Genomic DNA, 25,974 nt, shown 5'->3' on the forward strand with positions numbered 1-25,974 from the left:
ACATACGACTGTGCTAATTAAAAGGAAAAAAAAATCCCTAAACAATCTCGGAAACTGATCTTTCCTGGCCAACAATCTCAGATATAGAAGATTAGATTTACTAAATTTAGAAAGAATCCTTTTTTTTCCCCCCCAATCACAAAAATTATCCAGTAAAATCTATGCTCACTTCCGGTAGATCTGCAACAAGGCACGTTCACAGGTCATTTCAATAACTTGCTAGGCTCTTCAGTACTCAGAGTCCCTGGAAATAAGTCATTAGCAGTGGAAAGCTGCTTTTTAGAATTTTCTAAAACAAATCCATGGGGTTTTGATCTGCTAAATTCGAATGTAGACAACAGCAGTCTTATTTCCCTACTTTTATAATCTAATTTATTTGGCTGTATCTGTGGGCTTAAGAGTTTAGTGTCCTTGGTAAATAACACTTAAAAAAAAAAGTCATTTTTCATTTCTACGAACCAGCCCCACCCCGGCGCTCCCTCGGGATCCTCGCTCTAGCCCCGCCTCCGTCCAGCCTGGCTCCGCCCCGTTCGGTAGCGCCGCGCCTTGGAGGTCTGTGGCTAACTTGGTCCGGAAGAAGCGAGGCGGACCTTCTGGCGTTTGAAAAACTTCCGGCGGGAACCGGAAGGTGCGGTGGCACTCACGGAATCTCGGGTCTTCTGACGTGCCGGGCGGGAAGGTGAGCTGTGCGTGCGCCTTGGCGGTCGTCTTGCGGGTTCTCAAGAGCCCGGCGTCCGGGCTCCGGGATCTTTGGGGCCATTAAAAAAGTTCTGAGCGCTCATTTGGGCAATAACACCCCTTTTTTAAAAGTGAGAAGTTCATTACATTTTACTGTCAGCGGTCTCTCACAACCGACCACCCGAAAACCCCTCCTAGCTACCTCGTGACACCTCTTTTCAGCCAAATTGCTGCAGCTCTTAGCGCATAACAGACATAGAAAAGCCTGGGCAAACCTGCTTTTTTTTTTTGAGACGGAGTCTCCCTCTGTCGCCCAGGCTGGAGTGTAGTGGAGCGATCTCGGCTCACTGCAAGCTCCGCCTCCCGGATTCACGCCATTCGCCTGCCTCAGCCTCCCGAGTAGCTGGGGCTACAGGCGCCCGTCATCACGCCCGGCTAATTTACCTGGATTGTTTTTATACCTAAAATTATCGGAGGTGGGAGAGGAAGCACCCTTTTCACGGTCATGGTGGCCCTGTCTGAATCAACTGCACCTTCTGTAGTGCGCCTGGCATGTAGGAGGCGCTCAGTAACCGGAGGAAAGGAATGAATTGGGAACTCTCTAGTCAACTTTCCTCGAACCCCTCACGTGACATGTCATTAACATATTGTGTGTGGAATGGGAAACCAGGCTAGTCTTGGTGTTCCGGGCACTGGGCTATAGTCCGTTGCCACATATCTTTCCCCTTTGAGTAAACTGTTTCACCTCATTGGGTCTCAGATTTCTGAATATAGCGGGACTGTCTGATGTCAGGTTCTTTCAGCTCTAGTATTTTGTTTTTGTGACTTGGGAATCTGCTAATATTCAAGCACTCTGTTGGTCCTTCATGGAAACTTGTTTAGGTGCTTCTTAAGAAATTGTCCTCCTTTGTTTGCCTTCTTGAATTTAAATTTTTTTTTCCAATTTTAATTTAGTATTTGTTAGTGTGCACGTCCTTTTGCCCCTTTGTCCTGATTTGCAGTCGTCCTAGTTTAGTGGCTCTTCCCTTAGTAACATCATAGCAACCTCCAAATTATTGGTTTGGAATATGCTCATGTGCCCACAATGATTAAGATAGTTTGAAAGGAGGGAAAAATCCCAAGTCATTGAAGAATAGGAATATTCTTATGTGCCATCACTTCTTCAGAAAGAGATGAGTGCAATGTGTGGCATTGCCTAAGAGTGGTGGAAAATAAATGTATATTCCTCTGTAGAGACCATATTTGTACATATTATGTTCATTTAATAGTTGTAGGGCATCTGTTAAGTGCTAGGTTCTATGATATGGAAGTGAATAAGGCACATGTATTTCCTTCTTTCATGGTATTTACTCTCTTGACAGCAGTGCAAGCAATAAACAAGTAAAATAAAAATAATTACAGATTATGTTATAACCTACTGTATACAGGAAGTAAATAGGCTCCTTTTAAAATATAATTGAGAAACCTATTTTAGGCCTGAAATGTTAAGATCTAAGGGATGCAAGGAGCCAGCCAGTTGACAAGCAGGGGGAAGAATACTTCAGGCAGAGAGAACCTGAGGTGGGAAAGAATGTTGTGACAAGAGCTGAGGAGCTCCAGCAAGTAGTAAAGGTGGTGAGAAAGGTGAGCAGGGCTCAGTCCGACAGGGCCTTTTCAAAGGCCTCATAAAAATGTGGCTTGATTCTAAGTGAAGGATGGGGTGGGAAGTAATTCGTTGTTTCTAAAGCATATTCTAAATGATCTTGAGTTGATAAGTGGAGAATGAGTTGCAGGGGCAAGAGTGGAAGTAGGGAGGGCAGTTAAGAGGCGAGTGTGGTAGTTCAAGTGAGGGAGGTTGAGGACTAAAGGCTCACTGAAGATCGTGGAGATTCAAGACATTTTGGAGGAGGATCTTATGTGACTTACTAATAGTCTGGATATGTGAGATGAAAGGAAAAAAGATTTGTAACATTTTGACTTAGCAAATGGAACTTTGGAGGATGATAATGTGTTCATTTTCTTGATTGTAGTGATATGTATACATATGTCAAAACATCAAATTTGCACACTTTAAACATGTGCAGTGTATTGCATGTCAATTATATGTCAATGAAGCTGTTAAAGAATTTTCTGGCCAGGCGCCGTGGCTCCTGTAATCCCAGCACTTTGGGAGGCCGAGGCAGGCAGATCACCTGAGGTCAGGAGTTCCAGACCAGCCTGGCCAACGTGATGAACCCCGTCTCTACCAAAAATAGAAAAATTAGTTGGGTGTGGTGGTACACGCCTGTAATCCCAGTTACTTAGGAGGCTAAGGCAGGAGAATTGCTTGAACCTGGGAGGCAGAGGTTGCAGTGAGCTGAGATCACTCCAGGCTGGGTGACAGAGTGAGACCGTCTCAAAAAAAAAAAAAAAATTTTTTTTTTCAAGGTTCTGGCTTAGCAAATAGGTGGGTGCCACTTATTGAGATGGGAAGGACTGGAATAGGAACAGGTTTTAGAGCAAGAAATGGTCATCAAGAGTTCCATTGTGGATGTGTTAAGTTAACTGTGAGACATCTAAATAGTTTCAGAGACAGGCAGTTTATTATAGAAATCTGAATGTTAAAGGCACGGTTTGGGATGGAGGGATTAGGATTGTTAATAAGTAGGTGACATCGGTATGTAAAACCGTGGAGATGGATGAGGTTTTGGTTAATCTAACAAGTTTTATGACACAAAGTAAGAGGATATGGGAGTAGTGGAGATGGAGAAACAGGCCTCAAGAATATTGGTGTTTAAACTGGAGAATACATACTCCTGGGGGTGTACCTGTCGTAGGTAGTTTTAAAGACATAATTTCCAGGTCTTCAGCTTTTGTATATATTCTTTCTAAATCTGATCTGCTTGAAATTGGCTTGTGTGTTCATGCAGATTCTGCTTTCCCACCTTTCCTTTTACATTGATATTTTTAACATTTGTGAAAAGAAATATTACAACTTACTCATCTTTCCATGGTATATTGCTTTCGGGGTGCCTTATAAAGAGGCAGTTGGAAATATTTGATTTAGGGGAGCCTTCTTTAAGGATAATGGTTAAGCAAAAACATAAGCCTGCCAAGGGTTTGCCTGTCCCTATTTTAAACACATTTCTGTTAAGGCTGAAGTGTGGAGATAGAATTAGTATATGGTAGTCTGTGTGGGAATATTCTGAATTCAGGCATATTGTAGAATGTGGTGGTAGGAGTGATTGTAAGGTGATCTGGGTGGGTTGTTTGATGGGAAGCCTTCAAGTTTTTACTCTTGGACTGGTTAGATTCTCCAGAGAAAAGCCTTCCCATTCTCCTTCCTAGAGGGCAGTATTTTAGGAACTTAGTGGCGGAAGACTAGGGTTCTCTGCCTTTAGCATTCAGTCTGTATGGTTCCCATGCCCACAGTCTAGACTGTTTCATTAATACCTTCTCCAGAGAATAAACTTACAGTCTTTTTCCTGGGGCAGTTGCCTAATAGCATGAAGTGAGGTAGGACACTTAGAGATATTCCTTTGTCAGTTTATACACAGCCGTAACCCCTTTCACCTTTAATTCCAAAGGTATCAGCTACTGCTTCATATGAATTTTTTTTTTTTAGAATACTGCAGGGTAAATTGGTTTGGTTCTCATATGCTCCCACTACTGGCTTGGGATTTTAATTTTTATGTGTTGCAATTTGTTAGTCTTTTTGGTTTTGGAATTTTGAGGAGTCATATTTAGGAAAACCTCCATTTCCCCATCTCCCCTCAAGAGTATGAAAAGAATCACCTTTATTTCTTAGTTCTTTTATAGTTTTAATTTGTACATTTTAAACTATTAGTTATTGGGGAATAAATTTTTGTTAATGGTGTGGAGGTAGGAATTAAACTCCTTTTTTTCTTCTAGAGGAATAGCTAGTTGTCTCAATACCATTTATTGAATAATCCATTTTTACCCTGCCCTGATTTGAAATGCCACCCTTGTCATACACTAACTTCCTCCATTCTTATTTTGTTGTGGTAAGATACACATAATGTAAAAATCACAATTACCTGTTCTTTCATCATCAATGTTTAAAAAATACTAATTTGAGAAAGGATGATCTTTATAACCTAATATGCCAAAAAGAGAGTGAAGGGAAAGATGGAAGATTATCCTGTCTACTTCCTGCAGACTGCTTTCCTGTTGTTGTTTTGGTTCCCTCTGAGTACTATTTTGCCCAATCATTGTGTACTTACTGGACTGAGTTGAGCTATAGCTGCTGGGAGAACATATTCCCTTTTGGGACAACCCCTTTAGTATTTCCATGAGAGATTATTTCCTCTTCTAAGCGGATGTTAGAACCAGAGGCATTATAACATATGACTGGGTCAGAAACTTGTTTAAAGCGTTCCAAACATGTCAGAGTCTAGTGTAGTCCTTATAGTTTGATGGTTTTATGGTAATAATATCAGGCAGCCACTTATAAAGTCCTTTATTAATTAATTTTAACAGCTAATTAATCTTAACAGCTAAAGTAATTTTATTTGCTTTCCTGTATTGTGTGATGTCTCTGGTTATTTGTCTTAACTTTTTTTTTACAGCTTGGCCTTCGAATTTGGTAAATAGTTTTTAGTCACATAGTGATTAATCATTTTATTTAAGTTTAATGAACTTTTATTATAAGGGAATGATTATCTTGTTTTAAGAATAACCTGGCTGCTTACTCAGTCAATCAGCATCATTTATTTCATTGCCAACTTTGTAGAGAGACCTCTACTTTATTCATTAAGAATATATAGAATAGGCCGGGCACAGTGACTCATGCCTGTAATCCCAGCACTTTGGGAGGCCGAGGTGGGCAGATCACCTGAGGTCGGGAGTTCAAGACCAGCCTGACCAACATGGAGAAATGCTGTCTCTACTAAAAAATACAAAATTAGCCGGGTGTGTTGGCGCATGCCTATAATCCCAGCTACTAGGGAGGCTAAGGCAGGAGAATCGCTTGAACCCAGGAGGCGGAAGTTGTGGTGAGCCAAGATCGTGCCATTGCACTCCAGCTTGGACAGCAAGAGCAAAACTCTGTCTCAAAAAAAAAAAAAAAAAAAAAAAAAAAAAGAATAGGAAAAAAATGTTTCTGTCTTTGAGATATAGTTTAATAAAGGACTTTGTAAGTGGCTGCCTGATATTATTACCATAAAATAACACAGAATACTTAAGCACACAATTCTTAAAAAATGAAGCACACAATTTTCCTACAGGTGTCACCCTGTAGGAGTTTATATTTTTTAAAAGATGGCCCATACTCTTAAGAGTTTTAAACCATTGGAAGGCTGTTAGCTACTCTTTTTTTTTTTTTTTTTTTTTTGAGACCGAGTCTCTCTCTCTTGCCCAGGCTGGAGTGCAATTATGCAATCTCAGCTCTCTGCAACCTCCACCTCCTGGGTTCAAGTGATTCTTCTGCCTCAGCCTCCCCAGTAGCTGGGATTTCAGGCGCCCACGACCACACCTGGCTAATTTCTCTATTTTTAGTAGAGGCTGAGTTTCACCATGTTGGCCAGGCTGGTCTCGAACTCCTGACTTCAGGTGATCCGCCCTCCTTGGCCTCCCAAAGTGCTGGGATTACAGGCATGAGCCATGGTGCCCAGCCAGCTACTCTTTTAATTGGCAGCTACATAGCAGAGGAAACTGATGTTTGGGCTTGTGAATAAACATCATTGTTTTTGTTTTTTTCCTATGAAATGTTAGTTTTGAATGACCCATTACTTGTAGCCAAATAAAGTGATCAGAATATTCAAGTGTTGCTGATTTTATTTTCTGTTTCTTCTAGATGTCATCATTGCCAAGAAGAGCAAAAGTACAGGTCCAGGGTGTGGTACTGAAAGATGAATTTTCTTCATTCTCTGAGTTGTAAGCATACTGGTTTAATATGTGGGTAGGGGAATGATGAATATTTTAATAAGGAGTAATGCATTCTGTCACTTTCTAACTCCTTAAGTGATGTGGGTAGAAAAAACTTTTCTTATTCATTCATGCAACAAGTATTTGTTGAACTCATGCTGTGTTCCAGGTTCTGTCTAGTGTTGCTAATAAAGTATCGAAAGGAGAGAGAAAGTAACCAACTAAATATATAACATAATATTTACACTAGAATATAAGCTCCATGAGAGCATAGAGTTTTATATATTGCTTTAGAGCAGGATTTTTCAACCTCTGCACTACTGACATTGTGTGCAAGACAATTCTTTGTTGTGGGGGCTATCTTTTTTCTTGTAGGATTTTTAGCAGCATCCTTGGCCTCTACCCACTGGATGCCAATAGCTTCCTGCTAAGTTATAACAATTAAAAATGTCTCTAGACATTGCTAGATATCCCCAGTTGAGAATCTCTGCTTTAGAGTCATATTAGGTGCTCTGAAGATATTTGTTAAGTAAATGACTGGTAATATTTATAGTAATAAGTACTATAAAGAAAAATAAAACAGGGCAGGGGATAGAGAGCATACTGAGTGGTTGCAGTAGGGGGGCATTTTGGATAGAGTAGTCAGAAAGTTATTGTGGAAGATGTGGCAAGAGATCTAGATGAGATTTGGGGGTGCAGCTTGCAAAGATCTTGGGGATGGGTGTTCCAAATAGAGAAAGCAGCAAGTGCAAAGACCCTGAGGCAGGAATAAGTTTGGTGTGTTCAGGGAACAGCAAGAAGACCAGTGTGGCCAGTCTAGAGACATGAGGCAGAGAGTAGTAAGAAATGAGATTGTAATGAGTAGGATCTGGATCTAATAGGCTTAGATCCTTCTCCTTAGTCCCTTTAACTTCTCTTCTCACCAACCTCTAAATGTTGGAATTCCTCAAGGCTTAATTCTAAGCCCTCCCCCTCCCCCACCCCCCTTCCCCTCTCCCCTCCCTGTTAGTAGCTGATCTTGTCTTATGGCTCAATATAAAAATCTCAATTTTATACAGTAACTTGATCTTCCCTGGTATTAGAATTTTATTTGAAGTGGGTTGGGAGGCCACTGGAGGGTTTTGGGTTGGGATGTTACATGACCTGGTTTATATTTGTAAAATATTCTGGTTTCTTGGTGGAGAATAGACTATAGGGGGCAAAACTGGAAGTAGGGGAAATGAGTTAAGGAGATTATTGTAGAAGCATAGGATTCTAGACGTGAAAGTGATGAGAAATGGTCTAATTTGGGATATATTTTGAAGGTAGAGTGGACAGGACATGGTGGTGGATTGGATTTGGGGTATGAAAGAATGACAGACATTTTGGAAAGACTGGAAGAGAAACAGGTGTGAGAGTGGTGGAATCAGGAATTCAGTTTTGGACTTGGTAAGTTTGATGTGATTGCTGGACATTCAGGTGAAAGTGGATATACAAGTCTTGAGCTCAAGTGGGGAAGGTCGAGTTGGAGATACTATATAAAATTGAGATTCCCAGCTGGGTGTGGTGGCTCACACCTGTAATCCCAGTGCTTTGGGAGGCCACGTCGGGCTGATCACTTGAGGCCAGGAGTCCGAGACTAGCCTGGCCATCATAGTGAAACCCGGCTCTACTAAAAATACAAAAATTAGCCAGGCATGGTGGCACGTGCCTGTAATCCCAGCTACCTGGGGGACTGAGACGTGAGAATCACTTGAACCCAGGAGGTGGAGGTTGCAGTGAACCGAGATCACGTCACTGCACTCCAGTCTGTGTGACAGAGGGAGACTCTGTCTCTAAATAAATAAATAAAAATAAAATATAGATTCCTCTATCGAGAAAATACAAGATTACCTGGCAAGAGAGCATAGAGGGCTGAGGACTAAGCCTCGAGGGATTCCAACATTTAGAGGTTAGGGAGAAGAGGAGTCAAAGGGGCTAAAGAGAAGCTGCCAAGAAGTAGTATGAAAACCAAGGGGTGGGGTTCCTGTATGTAAGGGATATGCTCTAAGGGGTGAGTGCCAGATGCTCCTGAGAGCTCAAGTGATTGGGAAGGAGAGTTGACTAGCTGCCTTAGAACTATATCATGTATAACACAACGGTATCTGTGCTTGTGTTTTGTTCATAATAACTAAAGGGCCTTTAATCTTGGTGATATTCCTTTGTGAAATAGGGTTAGTCAGTAATCCTGGTTGATAGGTGATGAGACTAAGGAGGGAAGAAGTCATCCTGCTCAGTTTGATGATAGTATGAGGAGTGGAACCCTAGTTTTCTATTTCATTGGTGTTCTAATTATAGTTTCTTTCAGTTCCACTGCTGTTATGTTATTCTGATTATTCCTGTTTTTTGTTTGATTGTTTGTTTTTGCTTACCAGGCTTAGTGGCACCTCTGAAGAGAACACCAGTAGTTTGACCTATCATAATTATTCTCTTCTAGAGCATAATTTAGCTAAGAAGTCATCCAGTCAGGTTTTTGCCCCCAGGAAGAACTTAACATTAAAAAACCCAGACTTCCCTATTCACTCATCTCAGTAAAGGAAGTCTCACTAATATTGACCTTTTACATTAGAGTAGAAATGGAATTAACTGGGTTGGCAGGAGCATGATGGTCCTTTAAAAGAGTTCCCATGGCTGCTTTTTCTCTGCTCTTGCTGTGAGTTTGATTCTTCGTTGTTAGAAAAGTGCTATAGTCGCACCTGATCCAATCTAATCAGGAAAGAAATCCATTCTGTGAAAGGAAAAAAGGGTTAATTAAAGCAGTTGGAAGGGTCTTGGTGCTGGCTTTTAATGTAATTTAGGGTGTTTCCTAGAGCCATTTCTCAATCCTTTCATTGATTTGAATAACTTAATACAATTTAAATGAATTTGATTAGTAGTTGGGAACTTATTTAAGTGCTTTTCACTGTTAAAATTGAAAAGCTCACATTGACTATAGTTTGACATGACCCAGTAAATTACTTAAGGTAATAAATGATTTTCTATGTCTTGAATGAATGTGTGTATGTCTTTGTCAGTTAGGTGAGAAGAGAATGGAGAGACAGAGCTGTGATTTACAGCATACTGGGGTATTTTTATACTGGTCCGTCATCAACTCTGTTGGTTCAATTCTTAGCAATAACTGTTCACAGCCTGTACTCAATCACTCCATTTTATATTAAACACCTCCTACTTTATCATTTTTTCAAGAATCTTGCATCTCTTTTTTACCTTTGACATTTGCTTTTATTTTTCCTGGAGATTATTCTGTTGATTTACTTCTAGATCATCTGCCTCTGAAGAAGATGACAAGGAAGATAGTGCCTGGGAGCCCCAAAAGAAAGTTCCCAGAAGCCGTAAACAGCCCCCTCCCAAGGAATCCAAACCAAAGAGGATGCCTCGGGTGAAGAAGAATGCCCCACAGATCAGTGATGGCTCAGAAGTCGTTGTTGTTAAGGAGGAGCTGGTAGGTGCTACAGCTGGATAGAGGGAACTCTGTAATGTCTTCCTGATTGGTGATGTTATTTTCTTATTCTACAGAGTAGGACAAGGCATGTAAATGACAAAAACTGCCAGCAATGGCATCCCCTACCATGGGTCTTAATTTTTGGGTCTGTACTGTGTTTCTTTGTCTATTCCCTTTTCCCTCTCCTAGGAGTTGGTCTGCGTATGGTAGTGCTGGTAATGATGGTGGCATTAGCAAATAGTTGAGTGCTTACCATTAGCCAGGCAATGTGCTCAACATTTCATTTAAATGATCTTAATCTTTATAACAACCATTGAGGCAAGTGCTTTTATGCTGATTTTATAGATGAGAAAGCTGAAGAAAGATGTTAAGTGACTTGCTTACGGTGTACAGATAGTAAGTGATGGAACTGGGTTTCTAAGTTAGGAACATGATTTTGTCAACATTTTGGGAACAGATATATCTCTCTTGGGTGTTTTTACATCAGTTGTGTTCACAAGAGAGATAAATACAACCAGAGTGCTGGTTTAATATTTAATAGTTTAAAATAATAATCTTAAGGACTTGAAATTCTTATGGCCAGCATTTCGTTCTCCTTGGAGGCTAATCTGAATAGGGAATTAAGTAGTAATCAGAAATTTACTTGATGAGCATGGACTCAGAATAGGATGATGAGATAAATCCATTCATTTGAGTTTATTGAATGTCCACTGTGGTCTAGGCATTATGCTTGTCACAATCACAATTGAATGTTTTAATAGCTTGAAGCTAAGACAGTGGCTGACAACACCCTTTATGATTGACACTTTCTTTAGATATGTCAATTCATTTGATTAGGTTATCAACTCTTTTAGGCCTGGGAGTTATTTTATCTTTATGTCTCTGCTCTGATCCGTTCTATTTTGGGCAAAAAATTTAATACTCAGAGGGCTCTCTAATGTTCATTATTTTCAAGTTCAGATGGTGGTGGTGGCAGGTTGGCATTCAGGTGGAGGTGCTCTTTATTGTAGTTCTAAATATTTTTAATAGTGATTCTGGAAAAAATACTTGATAAAAGAGAAGATAGAATTTTGACTAAAATTTAGTTTGGGAATTGTTCATGTTTGTGCCATCTGCATCATTTAGGTAACGGAGAACAGACCAGCTTAGGGGTAGGGTCTTTATCTTATTTACACTATCCCCAGTGCCAAGATGGGTGCCAAGTCTCATTTCTTCACACTTGAGCTGTCACTTGGATTGGGGGGCAGTGGCAGTGCAGAGTGTAGTCCCTAGACACCTGTGTGGGCTGCTGTGCAGACTCTTGTTAAAGAAAAATGCCTGACATTAGCCTGCTGTCATTCTGTGTTCTATCCTCTACTCTTCAGCAGAAATTGGTGGCATGTGTAGCCTGTTGAGTTGTATGAGTGAATGAGTGTTACTTTTCTGTCGGCTAAGTGGTTGACTTTGATAGCAAGTTTTAATCTTGGTTTTCTGGCATGTGTAGACCTATCCTTTACTCATTTTTAAAAATTAAACTGCTTATTTCTAAATAGTTGACATGCAATGGGAAGAAATAATAGAGGAATTCCATGTACTCTTTATCCATTTTTTCCCGAATGGTAGCATCTTGCAAATCTATAGTAAGATGTCACAACCGAGATACTGACATTGATAAAATCCACTGATCTTATTTAGATTTCTCCAGTTTTACTTGTATTCATTCATGTGTATGTATATGTATGTACTTGGTTCTGTGCAATTTTATCGCACATGTAGGTTTGTGTATCTACCATGACAGAAAAGTTCCATCACCACAAAGATGCCTAGTGTTGCCCTTTTATAGCCACACCCACCTCCCCCCATCATCTCTGACCCTTGCCAACCTCTAATCTGTTCAGGAATGTTATATAAATGTATTCATATAGTATGTAACTTTGAGATTGGCTTTTTTTCCCACTCAACATAATTTCCTTGAGATTCTTCCAAGTTATTGTGTGTATCAATAATTTGTTCACTTTTATTTGTGAGTAATAGTCCCAGGAAATTGCTTTTTATCTTCTAATTCTCGTATGTTTTCTTTGTGGTTTGATAGAATAGCTCTGTGGCTATTGCTGATACTGCTTTGGAAGACAGAAAAAATAAATTGGATACTGTACAGACTCTGAAAACAGCCAAGACAAAACAGAAATGTGCAGCGCAGCCACATACAGTTCGAAGGACTAAAAAGCTGAAAGTTGATGAAGAAACCAGCAAAGCCAGCAACTTAGAGGGTGAGAGTAGTAGTTCAGAGACACCATCCACAAGCACTGTGTGGGGAGGTACATGCAAGAAGGAAGAGAATGACGATGACTTTACGTTTGGTCAGTCCCCTTTAAAGAAAATCAAGACTGAAACATGTCCTCAGGGGCAGCCTGTCAAGTTTCCAGCAAATGCCAATAATATTAAAGAGGAGGTGGAAATGAATTGGGACATGGTACAGGTATGTGCAGCCTTTTTCTGTCACTTTAGTTGTTTTGAGTGCTTTCTTTTTGACTAGCATAGGGGTTGTACTGTCTAAGGGAAGGGCTGGGGGTTTTCAATTCTCTCTTCAGTTTTGCCAGTGATTTCTGGAGGCTTTCCTACTTGTGACTTTCTTGGGTACACTGTTTTGTGTTGTAGCTAATCATCAGTTCTTCAGCTAAGATGTGTGGCCTCTCTTGGCCTTTGCTATGGTGTTTTAGTGAACATAAACTCTATAGACAGATTGTACCAACTGGTTGGGCCCCCACAGGTTCACTGTTAAGTTTTTGCTTTGAACTTGGACTGTATTTTCCTATAAAAGCAGTATAGGTGATTAGGTCACTGGCTGTTCATACATCTATTTAACCCTTAGTATAATGTTGTAATGTACTACAACAAGGCCTAGCGATTTTTGAAAGGAAATTCTGTAAGAATTCCAACTTGAGATGCCAGAATTATATGTCTTACTACAGGGGAAATCAGATTTCTCCCAGTTTTTTTGGCTGGCTTTGGGGACAGTATTAGAGACCCGAAGAGTAGCTAGTGAGCTTTTGTCTATCCCAGCACATTCTGGGACCATTTTAGACTAAATTATGGTAGTGCCTCTCAGGGTAGATGGGGGTGACTTCCCTCCCTGTTATCTGTCCCATGTGATTCTATTGTGTACTCTTTCCCTTGCTATGATTATGGCTGTAGAGCCGAGGGCCTCTGCTGGATCCTGATTCCACTTCTCAATCCGGGACTGCCTGTGTGTCACAAATGTCTTTGTACCCATGCTGCCTTTTCTATTACCTCTTAGTAAAATGTAATTTTTTTTTTTTTTTTTTGAGACGGTGTCTTGCTCTGTCGCCCAGGCTAGAATGCAGTGGTGCTCACTGTCAGCTCCACCTCCCGGGTTCATGCCATTCTCCTGCCTCAGCCTCCCGAGTAGCTGGAACTACAGGCACCTGCCACCACGCCCGGCTAATTTTTCGTATTTTTAGTAGAGACAGGGTTTCACCGTGTTAGCCAGGATGGTCTCGATCTGCCTGCCTCGTGATCTGCCCACCTCGGCCTCCCAAAGTGCTGGGATTATAGGCATGAGCCACCACGCCTGGCCTGTCACTGGTAATTTTTAATCATGATTTTTCTTCTCTTTGGTGCACTAAGGAATAGAATGTTGCTTTACAGCTTTTCCTCTTACCTTGTTCCTGAATGAATAGTCCAAGGTATCTTGGAAAAACAGAGTATAATTAGGCTCCTTTCTGTGCCTTCTTTTTCTTTGTTCATTTATACCTAGAAGGCAGTGTTTTAAAGTGTGGTCCATGGACTACCTGCATCAGATTCACCCTGAAGCCTTTCTTAAAGTTCTTGGTTCCAGACCAGGCCTACAGAGGCAGGTGGACATGTACCACTTCCCTTCTCTTTTCCTTTTCTAATGCTTTTTAAGCTTATTTCCGTTGTTGACATAGATCCACCTCTGGTAGTTGGCAGTGTGCAGGAGGAAGTTAAGAAGTTTTAGACTGTGAAGTCTCTGGTCTTTGAGACTTGGTAATAAGTTATTCATAGTTAAGAGCTACTTATTCTATGACTCTGCTTCCCACCCTCTGTTACAGGGAAAGAGATGCAGAAAATGGCCCTGCCTTAACCTTTTGTCTCTAGGTTACAAGTATATAAGCTCTTTATAATGAGCTTAAGTAGAAAAGAGTTTTTCACCAAGGACATAGGGACCTTTCAAAGAACAAAAGGGACAGAATGTGGTCAAGTCTCCCAAAGGACTTGAACCAGAAATTGGAAACTGTGAGGACTCAGAGAAGGTGCTGTTAGTTTTCTCTCTATCTGGTGTCTTATAATCACCAATTTCTGCTGCTTCTCTGTTTGAGTTATTATTTTCTCAGCAGATAAGATTTTCTTGCTTCTTTACAGAGGATAGAAAATGACAGCTCCCTAGTTTATTTGCCATTAGTTTTATTAGTTACGTAGACTAACCAGTCGCTTCTGTATTCCAGTTCCACATTTTTTTTTTTTTTTTTGTGAGACAGAGTCTCACTCTGTCGCCCAGGCTGAAGTACAGTGGCGCGATCTTGGCTCACTGCAACCTCTGCCTCCCAGGTTCAAGCGATTCTCCTGCCTCAGCCTCCTGAGTAGCTGGAACCACAGGCATGTGCCACCACACCTGGCTAATTTTTTGTATTTTTAGTAGAGACAGGGTTTCACCATGTTAGCCAGAATGGTCTCCGTCTTCTGACCTGGTGATCCGCCCACCTCTTTCTCCCAAAGTGCAGGGATTACAGGTGTAAGCCACTGCACTCAGCCTCCAGTTCCAAATTTTAAGAAGAAAGTCTGATTGGCTGAATTTGGGTCAGGTATCCATCTCTGGTCCAGTGCCTGGGGTGCTGAGGCCTCACTGTATTTTAGAAATATGGCTGCCAGGGCTGTGTGTGTGTGTGTGTGTGTGTGTGTGTGTGTGTGTGTTTTAGGGGTGTGGGTGTGGGTGTGTGTGTTAGGGTTGTGTGTGTGTGTGTGTGTGTGTGTGTTAGGGTTGTGGGGGGGTGTTCTCTGAGAAAAGGAGGGCATTTCTGGGCCAGAAGATGTCTACTTCAGGGTTCAGCTTTAGAATGTAAATTTATAAATCTAGGTGATGATTAGCCATTGTTGACAAATATTTACTTAGGTTTCTTTTACCATAATACCTTAAGGTGTTGGTTTACAGATCTTTAATTGACAAGGGATCATAATACTTACCATTTATTTATAGATGACTTGTTATGAGCTCGGCTCTGTACTAGGCACTTTACATTTGTTTAATACATTATCATGATGGATTAGTAGATGCAATGGGTTAACCATCAAAAAATCCTTTATGGATAGGAGTAGAATAGACAGAAAACAGTTTTGTTTGTTCAGAAAAACCATCTTAAAGTTAAAACTTGCTGAGAAATTACTGAGAATTGACTCAAAGTATTTGTAGAATTTAGTTTCTAGTTTGCATCATTTCTCTAATAGGTATAACTAAAGGTGATTTCAGAGCTTTGAGAGAAGAAAATTTGTTCTGCAATCCGTTAACCTAGACTTTTAATGTTTGGTTAGGAATGAATATCTGGGTTCACTAATGCGTTCTGTAATGTCACTAAAATAGCAGCTAAACAAAGCCTTTTGGAAAATACATTCCAAGAGAAAGGCAAGATTACTTGCTGAATAGAATGAGGAGGGACAAGTGTATGATGAGCAATAGGTGCCCAGCTGCCAGAAGGTGAGTGACAAAGGAAAAGTAAAGAAAGAAAAGTTTTATTTGTAAGCTAGTAGCAGTAATGTCCTTTGTTGTGTTGTGGGAATAGTGACTTGGAAGCAAGTTGTCTCATTTAAAGGCACAAGAACTATTTTATGGCCTTTTGCCCTCTTATAAAATATTTTGAAAATTATAGGCATACTAGATTTTCCTTTTAATTCCAAGCAATTTTTTTTCCTCTTCCTTTTTTGAAGTGAATTTTGACAGCTGAAAGGCTATTCTCTGAGAATCTGGGCACTCCTTGCCTGTGAATTGGGAAGTGGTTTTTGGGACGCTGCCACCTTTGCTGAGCAATCCGATGGCAATTATTAAGCTCAGCATTTTCCTGGTGGGTTTAGGGAAATTGCCTGGGAAACTATTACGTGTGAATTTTACATGTTTGGGTTCTTTTTATTTAACCAGTTGCAATTATCCTTCCTTAATTTTAACTTGAATTTTACAGACAATTATTGTGGTATATGTGGATTTCCTTTCCTATACTTTTAAAATTTCTCCGTAAACAGGAGAAACTTTGTCGGAGAGAAAGTAATTTTGTCTTAAAACTGTATTCCTGCTTGTAAACATGGTTGAGAACAGGGGTAGATGTTGGAAAAAGAGGGAACTGACAAGAATGAGAGTCAAGTAATACCAAGCCAGAAAATCAGAAAAGTCCTGAACATTTGGATAAGGATCAGACTCAACAAAATACCTGTAATATGCATATTATCTGCCACAAAATGTATGTCCAAATTCTTTGGGGGAAATCCTGAATAGTTATCTAGTTAGCAAGGAATGGTTTTGAAACTCAATTGTATGGAAATTATTAAGTATTACTAGTTGAACATGTGGAAATGTCATTTATATTTCCTTTATTTTGTGTACTATTCCCCATGGCCTTGGCCACGATGATAACTTGGTCCTCTGTTTTTTTCCGTTCAAGGTGTATTTCTCAACTCTGAAAACTACAGATTTTTTTCAGGAACATCACTGTCTTGTTTGGAGAGGCAGAACTATATAGTCAACACTTGATTTAGTTTTAGGCTTGTCAAAACGACAAAATTACAAGTTTAGTTTAAAGATCTCTGTTGGGTTTATGATTCTAGAATCAAGCAACACTTCATTTCATAAAATAGGATAAGTGTTCTAATGAATTAAGCAGGGGAGGTGGTTTTATAGATAGGACTAATGAAAGCAGAAACAACAGAAAGTGGATTGCTTTCCTTGTAAGGTGGAGAGAGGGAGACAGAAAAATAGAAAAATAACAGATAAAATGAAGTTACTTCAGTCTTTTTGTATAAGGATTAAAGTAGAGGGAACTTTATTATCATGCCTATTGAAGATTGAAACTGGCCTGTTTGATAAATTGGCTGTTATCATTCTTTAGATTTCTTGGAAAGTCAGATAACAACTTTGTTTTAGTTTGGTGACTAAAATTTTAGCCAGGATGAGTTCATTTTGATTTTTAGTCTATGGAACATAGGGTCTATCGGGGCGTACTGCAGGAGCTTCATCCAAAACAATGGCTCCCTATAATGTTTTAACAGACATTATACATGAATGTATTTTGTTTCTATTTCCTGATCCGGGGTTGGGGATCACCAGGTCTTTTGACAGAAGCAACCTACTCCTTTTCAGCCCTTTCTCCCAAACTGCAAATGTGTGATTGCGACCAGAAACTAGTTTTTGTTAAAGTTATTTTGCAGATATGTTTTGGATACCATGAACTATAAGAATTTGAAGAAGTGACCAGCTACAGACAATTTTTGGGAAAATTAAACTGCTCCAAAGGTGGTGGTTGTCCAGTTTCTTTCGGGAGTGGTGAGTGTAGGGGAGTTGAGCAGCCATGTGTAATATCTTAGTAAAGTTTGCTAAACAGGGAGAAAAGGCAAACAAAACCTTTTTTATTAGCTATTTTCCCTTTGTTGCAAGAGATTGTGTGGAATTTTGTGGAATTATGTGCGTGAAGAAAGCCATGGGATGACAAAATTGGGGAAAGAAGTGAGACAAAAAGTGGTCAACATTTCTGAGTTGTGTATCTCAGTGCAATTCTGTGTATAAAGGCGGAACCACTTATTAGGTTTAACCTATTTGTCCAGGAGAAATTAAATAAGAGAAATTGGTACTTTTTGTTAATATAATATAGTTGGTAGTATTTATTATGGTCTTTTTAAAAAACAACCTTTTTTTGAAGTATAACATACAGAATATTGTACATAAATGTACAGCTCAGAGATGTTCAAAAGTGTAACCATGCGACAAGCTTCCAGAACATTACCAACATCTCAAAATCCCCCTTTATACTATTTTCCAATTCCTCCTTCTCTGTCATACAACCACTCTTCTGATTTCTAACAGCACTGGTTTTTCCTTTTGCAATCTGTAAGGAAACTTGTGTGTGTAGTAGAATAAGTGATACAGTGAAATAACTAGGTAAGGGTAAGGAGAACAGCAGAAATCAACAGCTTTTCAGAGGGGAGGTGGCCAGTCGCTGGTTTGGGAGTGATTTAGAATAGAAAATTCTCTCAATTTCACTCATTAGAGAGTCATTTAACTTAGATGTTCTTTTAAAATGCAGATGCTGCCTGGATGATTAAGGCTATAGTTTATTTGCTTGATGCCAAGATGTTTTCTTTTTAACTGAGGAAATAGCAATTTCCTTTTGGAGGAGTAAATCTCAGGACACTTTGGGAAAAAGCATTTTCTTGGAGGTTTTAGAGAGAGGGCATTTTAAGCCATCAGATCTCATGAGACTCATTATCCTGAGACCAGCATAGGGGAAACCGCCCCCCATAATTCATTGCTTCCACTTGGTTGTGCCCTTGACACATGAGGATTATGCCTGAGGAATCATCTTGCTTGGCATATAAATTGAATTTTTGAAGAGGTTATATAGCTTGTGGAATTTTGGGCAGTTTACTTTTTCGGCCCTCAGTTTTTGCATTTATAAAATGGGAACAATAAAGTACCTTTCTCATATAGTTTAAATGAGTTTATATTGACTGTGTAAGAGTGTTTGGAACATAATAGACTCTATAGAGGAATTAGCCTAAAACAACAGTCAAAATAAGTACCTCTGTCTTAGAAGTACAAAAAATTCTCGGGAGTGCCTTTTTTCCCCTTTACTCTCATTACTATCTGCCAGTTAATTTTTAAAAAATATAAAAGTAATAAATGTGAATCGCTTATAAGTGAAAACTATGGTAGTTCTTTGCCCTACCCCTTCCCAACTCTAAGACTTGTTCTCTGTTTTTAGCTCTTTTAGTTGTTTCTTTGTTGTTTGCCTAATTTTTCTAAAACACACTTTATTAAACCCCCACCCCAGAGTTTCTGATTGAGTGGCTTTTGGGTGGGACCCAAGAATTTGCATTTTTAACAAGTTCTCAGATGATGCTTATGCTGCTGGTTTGGGGACCACACATTGTAAACCACTGCTGTAGTTCATAGATCTCATCAACTCTTGAAAAGGGGGTTGACTCAACAGGTGAGACCAAACAATGAGTGGATCCATTGTTGAATGGCTTTGTTACCAGTGGAAGGTATCCAAGTTACTGATGTCAAATCTGTAAGGGTCTGCAGCAACCTCAGTTTTTGCCTCCTCCTCCAAAGAATTCGACTGAGGGGCATAAGGCAAGAGAGACCAAGGCAAACTTCAGAGTAGGAGTGGAAGTTTGTTTAAAAGGCTTTAGAACAGGAAAGAAAGGAAAGGAAAGTATGCTCGGAAGAGACCCAAGCAGGCACTGAGGTCAAGTGTGGTGTTTAACTTTGATCCTAGGACTTTATAGGCCAGCCCCTTTCCCGTGATTCTTCCCTTAGAGTGGGCTGCCCGCATGTGCAGTGCCCTCCTTATGCTTGGGAGGTGAGTACGTGGTGTGTGTTTAGGAAGTTGTACATAGCCCATCTGAGGCTTTCTTTGCTTCTTTGGTGGTGTGTCCCTGTGTATTAGTCTGTTTTCATGCTGCTGACAAAGACATACCCAAGACTGGGAAGAAAAAGTGGTTTCATTGGACTTACAGTTCCACATGGCTGGGGAGGCCTCAGAATCATGGTGGGAGGCAAAAGGCACTCCTTACATGGCAGCAGCAAGAGAAAATGAGGAAGAAGCAAAAGTGGAAACCCCTGATAAACCCATCAGATCTGGTGAGACTTATTCACTATCACAAGAATAGCACAGGAGAGACTGGCCCCCATGATTCAATTACCTCCCCCTGGGTCCCTCCTACAACACGTGGGAATTCTGGGAGATACAATTCAAGTTGAGATTTGGGTGGGGACATAGCCAAACCATATCACACTGGAAGGTCATACTCCACCATTTTGTCTCTCAGTGTGCATGTCCGGGAAGTTGCTTCTCCCTGGTGTCTGCATTCAGTTAACCCTTTAGTGTAATAAGTATGGACCATCAGGAAATGGCCTCTTCCTGGGGCTGGCTGCCAATTTATCACTTTTAGAGAGGCAATGTGATAATTGCTGAACCATCACCCAACATTCCTAGTTGGGGAGGGGAGCTCTCCTGCCATGCTCATGCCTGTCTAACTACCTGTAACAGCTTCATATTGAGTATAGGATATCAAGTTCAAACTCTATAGAATTCACCATGTAGCCTCATCCACCTTTCCATTTCTCACCTGATCTTCACTCTCCTTGTACATGTAACTGTCCAATGGGTTCATTTTGCCCACTGCCTACACAGAGCCTATTTATCAAGACAAGGGAGTTGCAGTAGAGAAAGAGTAATTCACACAGACCCAGCTGTGTGGAAAACCAGAGTTTTAGTATTACTCAAATCAGTCTCCCTGAAAACTCGGGAATTGGAGTTTTTAAGATAATTTGGTAGGTAGGGGGCCAGTGAGTTAGGAGTGCTGATTGGTCAGGTCAGAGATGAAATCATAGGGAGTCAAAGCTGTCCTCTTCTGCTGAGTCAGTTCCTGGGTGGGGGCCGTAAGACCAGATGAACTAGGTTATCAATCTGCATGTTGCCAGCTGATCCATGTAGTGCAGGGTCTGCAAAATATCTTCAGCACTGATCTTAGGTTTTACAATGGGAATGTTATCCCCAGGAGCAATTTGGGGATTTTTAAAATCCTGAAGCCTCCAGCTGCATGACTCCTGTATTTGTCCATTTTCACACTGCTATGAAGACATACCTGAGACTGGGTAATTTATAAAGGAAAGAGGGTTTTTTTTTTTGAGAGTTTCACTCTTGTTGCCCAGGCTGGAGTGCAGTGTTGCAATCTCGGCTCACTGCAACCTCTGCCTCCCGGGTTCAAGTGATTCCCCTGTCTCAGTCTCCCGAGTAGCTGGGATTACAGGCGCATACCACCATGCCCAGCTAATTTTTGTATTTTTAGTAGAGACGGAGTTTCATCATATTGGTCAGGCCAGTCTTGAACTCCTGACCTCAGGTTATCCGCATGCCTCGGCCTCCCAAAGTGCTGGGATTACAGGCATGAGCCACCGCACCTGGCCAGGGAAGAGGTTTAATTGACTTACAGTACAGCATGGCTGGGGAGACCTCAGGAGACTTACAATCATGGCGGAAGGGGAAGCAAACACATCCTTCTTCACATGGTGGCAGGGAAAAGTGCAAGTAGGGGAAATGCCAGACACTTACAAAACCATTGTATCTTGTAAGACTCACTCATTATCACAAGAACAGCATGGGGAAAACCACCCCTGTGATTCAGTTACCTCCACCAGGTTCTGCCCTTGACACGGGGATTATGGGGATTACAATTCAAGGTGAGATTTGGGTGGGGACACAGAGCCAAACCATATCAACTCCTGAACCATAATTTCTACTCTTGTGGCTAATTTGTTAGTCCTACAAAGGCAGTCTAGTCCCCAGGCAGGAAGGGGATTTGTTTTGCAAAAATGCTGTTATTGTCTTTGTTTCAAAGCTAAACTGTAAACTAAGTTCCTCCCAGAGTTAGTTCAGCCTACGCCTAGGAATGGACAAGGACAGCCTGGAGGTTAGGAACAAGATGGAATTGGTTAGGTCAGATCTCTTTCGCTGTAATAATTTTCTCAGTTATGATTTTTGCAAAGGCAGTTTTATATATTTCAGCATTACTGAACTTTTAGCGATTTAAAACATGTGCAGTGGTTTCTCATCAGAGGCTTTTGATGTTATTCTCTGTTCCTGGAATTCCTGCCTCCCCATTTAGCTGCCTGGAAATACCTTCATTCTCTTTTTGCTTTTCCATTGCTGCAGAATTCGATGTTTCCACCTTTCCTGTGGTCTTAAAACAATGTATATACACTTCTGTCAGAGTATGAACCATACTGTATGTTGACTATTTACAAGTCTGTCTGCATTTGTTAGCTTGTTAGCTCCTTGAGAAGAGGCACTTGATTTTTTTTACATCTTGATTATCATTGGCTTAGTATGGTTATTGGCATATAATATGAGCTAAAATAAATGTTCAACTGAAACAATATAGAAAACATTTGGTGATTTGGAGTCCCCAGAATGAAGACTGCTTGTATGTGGTTTTGTTAGCCTTAATTTCAAGGATCAAATTTGCATAAGCAGCACTGTACACTCCCATAACATACATGATGCCATATGGATTTGTTAGGACCTAGTACCATCCAGTGTCTGGAGTCTTAGCTGTCTTAGGTTTCTTTTATTCAACAATAACTGAACTGTTGGGTAGTGGGAGCCCATGGATTTCTCTAACAATCACACAGTTCCAAAATGATGAGCATTCCTGTCGTTTCCACCTGTCATCTCTGTCTTTCAGAATCTTGCCTATCTTTCAAGGGTCAACCAAAATGCTATTCCTTCAGCAGGCCTCCCTTGGTTACCTCAGGGAGATCTTTTCTTTAAAAACATGGTGCCACTTATTGCCTGGCACATGCTGTTTTATTTTTACTTATTTGGATTAATATTTTATCTTCCCCTCTAGATTGCTAACTTCTTCATGAGCAGCCTCATGAAGGCCTCTCAAGAGGGAAGTGTGGTTGACCTTTACCTGTAGGTAGCTAAGAGTCATTGGAGCTTAAGTTCAAACAAAAGAAGAAAATAAGGGGCTTGATTATATTTGTATTTTAGAAATATCTGTAGTAATGCAGATGGGATGGGTGGGAGGCATAGACAACAATAAATACCTACTATGGGTTCAGATCAAAGATGCTATTGGTGGAAACAGAGCTTGAGGAGGGAGGGAATAGACATTTTATAAGTTCTGTTTGCCTCCTTGGTGACAGAGTAGATGGATGTGATAGAGAATATACAGTGATGCTTAGGCCATTGATTAGAATGCTTTTGATTACAATAAAAGAAAACTGTCTCAAACTAGTTTAAGCAATAAAGGAGATTTATTGACCTATGTAACAGGAAATTTTCGGTCAGATCACTGAAACAATCTACTATTCTCTTAGCACCACCATCCTCATAACAATAAAATGGCTACAACTTTGAATTTCTGCCTCTACAAACTGTATTTCTTCAGAGGAAGTTCCAGCCCAAATCTTAACTTTATGCTGATTGGGCTAATCTCTCTGGCCAGAGCAATGCAGCACTCAGGATGTTAATTCTGAAAACAGCTGGTTCCTTGAGCCTCATGCTGTGGAGCTGGAGTTAGGGTCAAGTGCTGTCAAGCCACATAGCTGCTATGTAATGGAGAGAGGTGGCCACAGTATTATGGGAGATAACCACAGTATCCCCTAAGGTTTCTGTGGTAGATGACATGATGTGGACTGGAACAGGAAACAGGAAAAGGTACAGGTTTGAGAGAGAAAATATAAATGAGTTGATTTTGTGAGGGTCAGGGAAGATAACAAGCAACAGGAGTATTTCTAAAGAGGGAGGAGCCTCATGAAGGCCTCTTAAGAGCAAAGTAACTGGCCTTGTTCTAGGAACTGAGAGAAGGCTATTGGGCTGGCATCTAATGATCTAGGGAAAGACTGGATAAGATGAGGTTGGAGAGAGGCTGCTTTCTTTTGGGTCATGGTAAGGAGTTTGGATTCCAAATGCAATGGGAAATCAGTGACAGGTCAACATCCAGTATACATTTTGAAAATAACATTCTTGTTGCTTTGTGTATACTGGAATAGATGAGACAGAGTGGATGCAGGGAGAACAGGTAAAAGCTATTTCATTAGTTCAGGCTAGAACTAGACTGGGGTGTGGGGCAGAAGAAATGAAGAACAGTGACAGTAAGGAAATATTTTGCAGTTCAAGTTGACTGGTTCTTAAGATGGATTGGATTTAAGAGTTGAAGGAGTTGGAAGAGTTAGACTCAGTTTTCTGGGTTGAATTGCCATTTGAATAGTATAATATGGGTAAAAGTAGAGGAGAAATAAGTTTGAGAAGAAGATAACTTTGGAAATGCAAGGTTTGAGATGCCCATTAGATTTCCAAGAGAATGTGTCAAAATAGTTAGCTAAATGAGTCTGGAGCTCATGTGAAAGAGAGTCAGGGATAGAAATGTGAAATTGGCTTTCTTATCAGAATTGGCATTAATCCATCAGAATGGGTGATAAGATGTAGACCTCAGGATTTAATATGCCCCGAGAATGAGATATCCTCTGTAGTCTCTGGAGTTTAGCCATTTATTTCATATGTAGTCTTGAAATTCAGTCTGTTATGTATCTGGACTTGATTTTGATAATCAGTTGATTACGATAATTCTTTAATAAATTTTCCCTGTTTTTTACCCCAGTTTCTGTCAGATCTTGGGCATTCAGGGTTGAAATAATAATAAAACGTACTCCTTTTGTTCTTTACTTTGAAAGAGCTGCTTAGGGTTTGGGAAGCTACTAAAATTGGATTTTAGTCTTTCTCTTTTCCGGGCTGACTTTTGTAAACTTTTCTGTTTAACTGTACATTTTGCTAAAACCTGTAGACTTAAAAATAATTAAATATTTAAATAATTAATAAATCATCTTTTAATATTATTGTAAATATTAGTATTTTAATATTATAATTAACATCAATTTTAATATGTATTTAAAATAATTTCAAATATCTTAATATTTATAATATTTTAAAATAATTAAATATTTAACAATTTTTATATATTTTAATATTTATAATTTAAAGTAATTAAATATTTAAAATAATTTTAAATATTTTAATAATTATAATATTTTAAAATAATTAAATATTTAAAAAATTTAAATATTTTAATATTTATAATTTAAAGTAATTAAATATTTAAAATAATTTTAAATATTTTAATATTTATAATTATTTTAAATATTTTAATATTTATAATTTAAAATAATTAAATATTTAAAATACCAATGATTTTAAATAAATAATATTTTAAAACATATATTTTAAAAAATAATTAATTGCCTGTTGCAGTGGTTCATGCCAGTAATCCCAGCACTTTCGGAGGCTGAGACGGGAGGATTGCTTGAGCCCAGGTATTTGAGACCAGCTTGGGCAACATAGTAAGACCTCATTTCCACTAATAAAAAAAAAAAAAATTAGCCAGGTGTGATGGCGTGGCCTGTAGTCCCAGCTATTTGGAGGCTGAGGCTGGAGGATCACTTGAGCCTGCGAGTTCAAGGTTGCATTGAATCACAGTTGTGCCACTGCACTCCAGCCTGGGTGAAAGAGTGAGACACTGTCTCAAAAAAATAAAAAAATTAAAAAAATTAAAAAGTAATTAATTAGCTTGAAGATGTTGTATTAGTGCATGATACAAAATTCAAAAGATATAGAAGGGTCTTCCAACTCTAACCCTCACCCAACCAATTACCTTTTTATTTCCAGATCTTGTGAATCATTTCATATTAGTTCATATAGAGCTGCCTCAGATTCTTAAATGCTTGCATGGTATTTAGTATGGGCATAACGTATTTTCCAGTTCCTCCATTGTAAACTTAGGTTTTTGCTCACCTTTACTCTGCTAGGAACAGTTCTTCAAAAAAAAATTATTATAAATCATATTTTCTCGAGGCATGTATATGTTATGATAAATTTCCAGTAGTAGAATTGCTGCTGGGCCAAAGTTTATTTATGCATTGTAAATTTTCATAGATATTGCCAAATTGCTCACTAGCAATGACTAAAAATGGCTTTCCTTTGCTCTCATGCTGACAAAGTGAGTTACCACCTCCTTGTTTTGCTACCAATATGAGAGATGAAAAGTATATCATTGCATCATTAAAAAGTGCCCTCCTTGAACACTGGAATTTGAATGATGCAGTGGTTTGGATTAGATTTTATTGAATTTGTGAAATGGCTATTTTACCATTATGATTGTCAATGGATACATGTATTTTATATGGCTTTCTTTTTTTAAAAAACTAT

At 39.6% G+C, this 25,974-nt stretch overlaps 1 protein-coding gene across 4 annotated transcripts in view; it reads left to right on the forward strand.

Moving 5' to 3' along the window:
- The first annotated feature begins 511 nt into the window (after positions 1-511).
- The window catches only part of SRBD1 (S1 RNA binding domain 1), a 222,113-nt gene continuing 196,650 nt past the window's right edge, over positions 512-25,974 (forward strand). For 2 of the 4 annotated variants that reach the window (XM_009442416.4, XM_024354336.3), the window contains exons 1-4: positions 512-679; positions 6,452-6,531; positions 9,802-9,982; positions 12,054-12,440. In XM_009442416.4, coding sequence (XP_009440691.3) covers positions 6,452-6,531; positions 9,802-9,982; positions 12,054-12,440 — 648 coding nt within the window. In that variant the 5' untranslated portion in view covers positions 512-679. The remainder of the gene's footprint in view (positions 680-6,451; positions 6,532-9,801; positions 9,983-12,053; positions 12,441-25,974) is intronic. The other 2 variants (XM_063789122.1, XM_063789123.1) reach the window with 1 other exon arrangement.

This window comes from Pan troglodytes, chromosome 12 (assembly GCF_028858775.2).
Source record: "Pan troglodytes isolate AG18354 chromosome 12, NHGRI_mPanTro3-v2.0_pri, whole genome shotgun sequence".
Lineage (NCBI taxonomy): Eukaryota > Metazoa > Chordata > Mammalia > Primates > Hominidae > Pan > Pan troglodytes.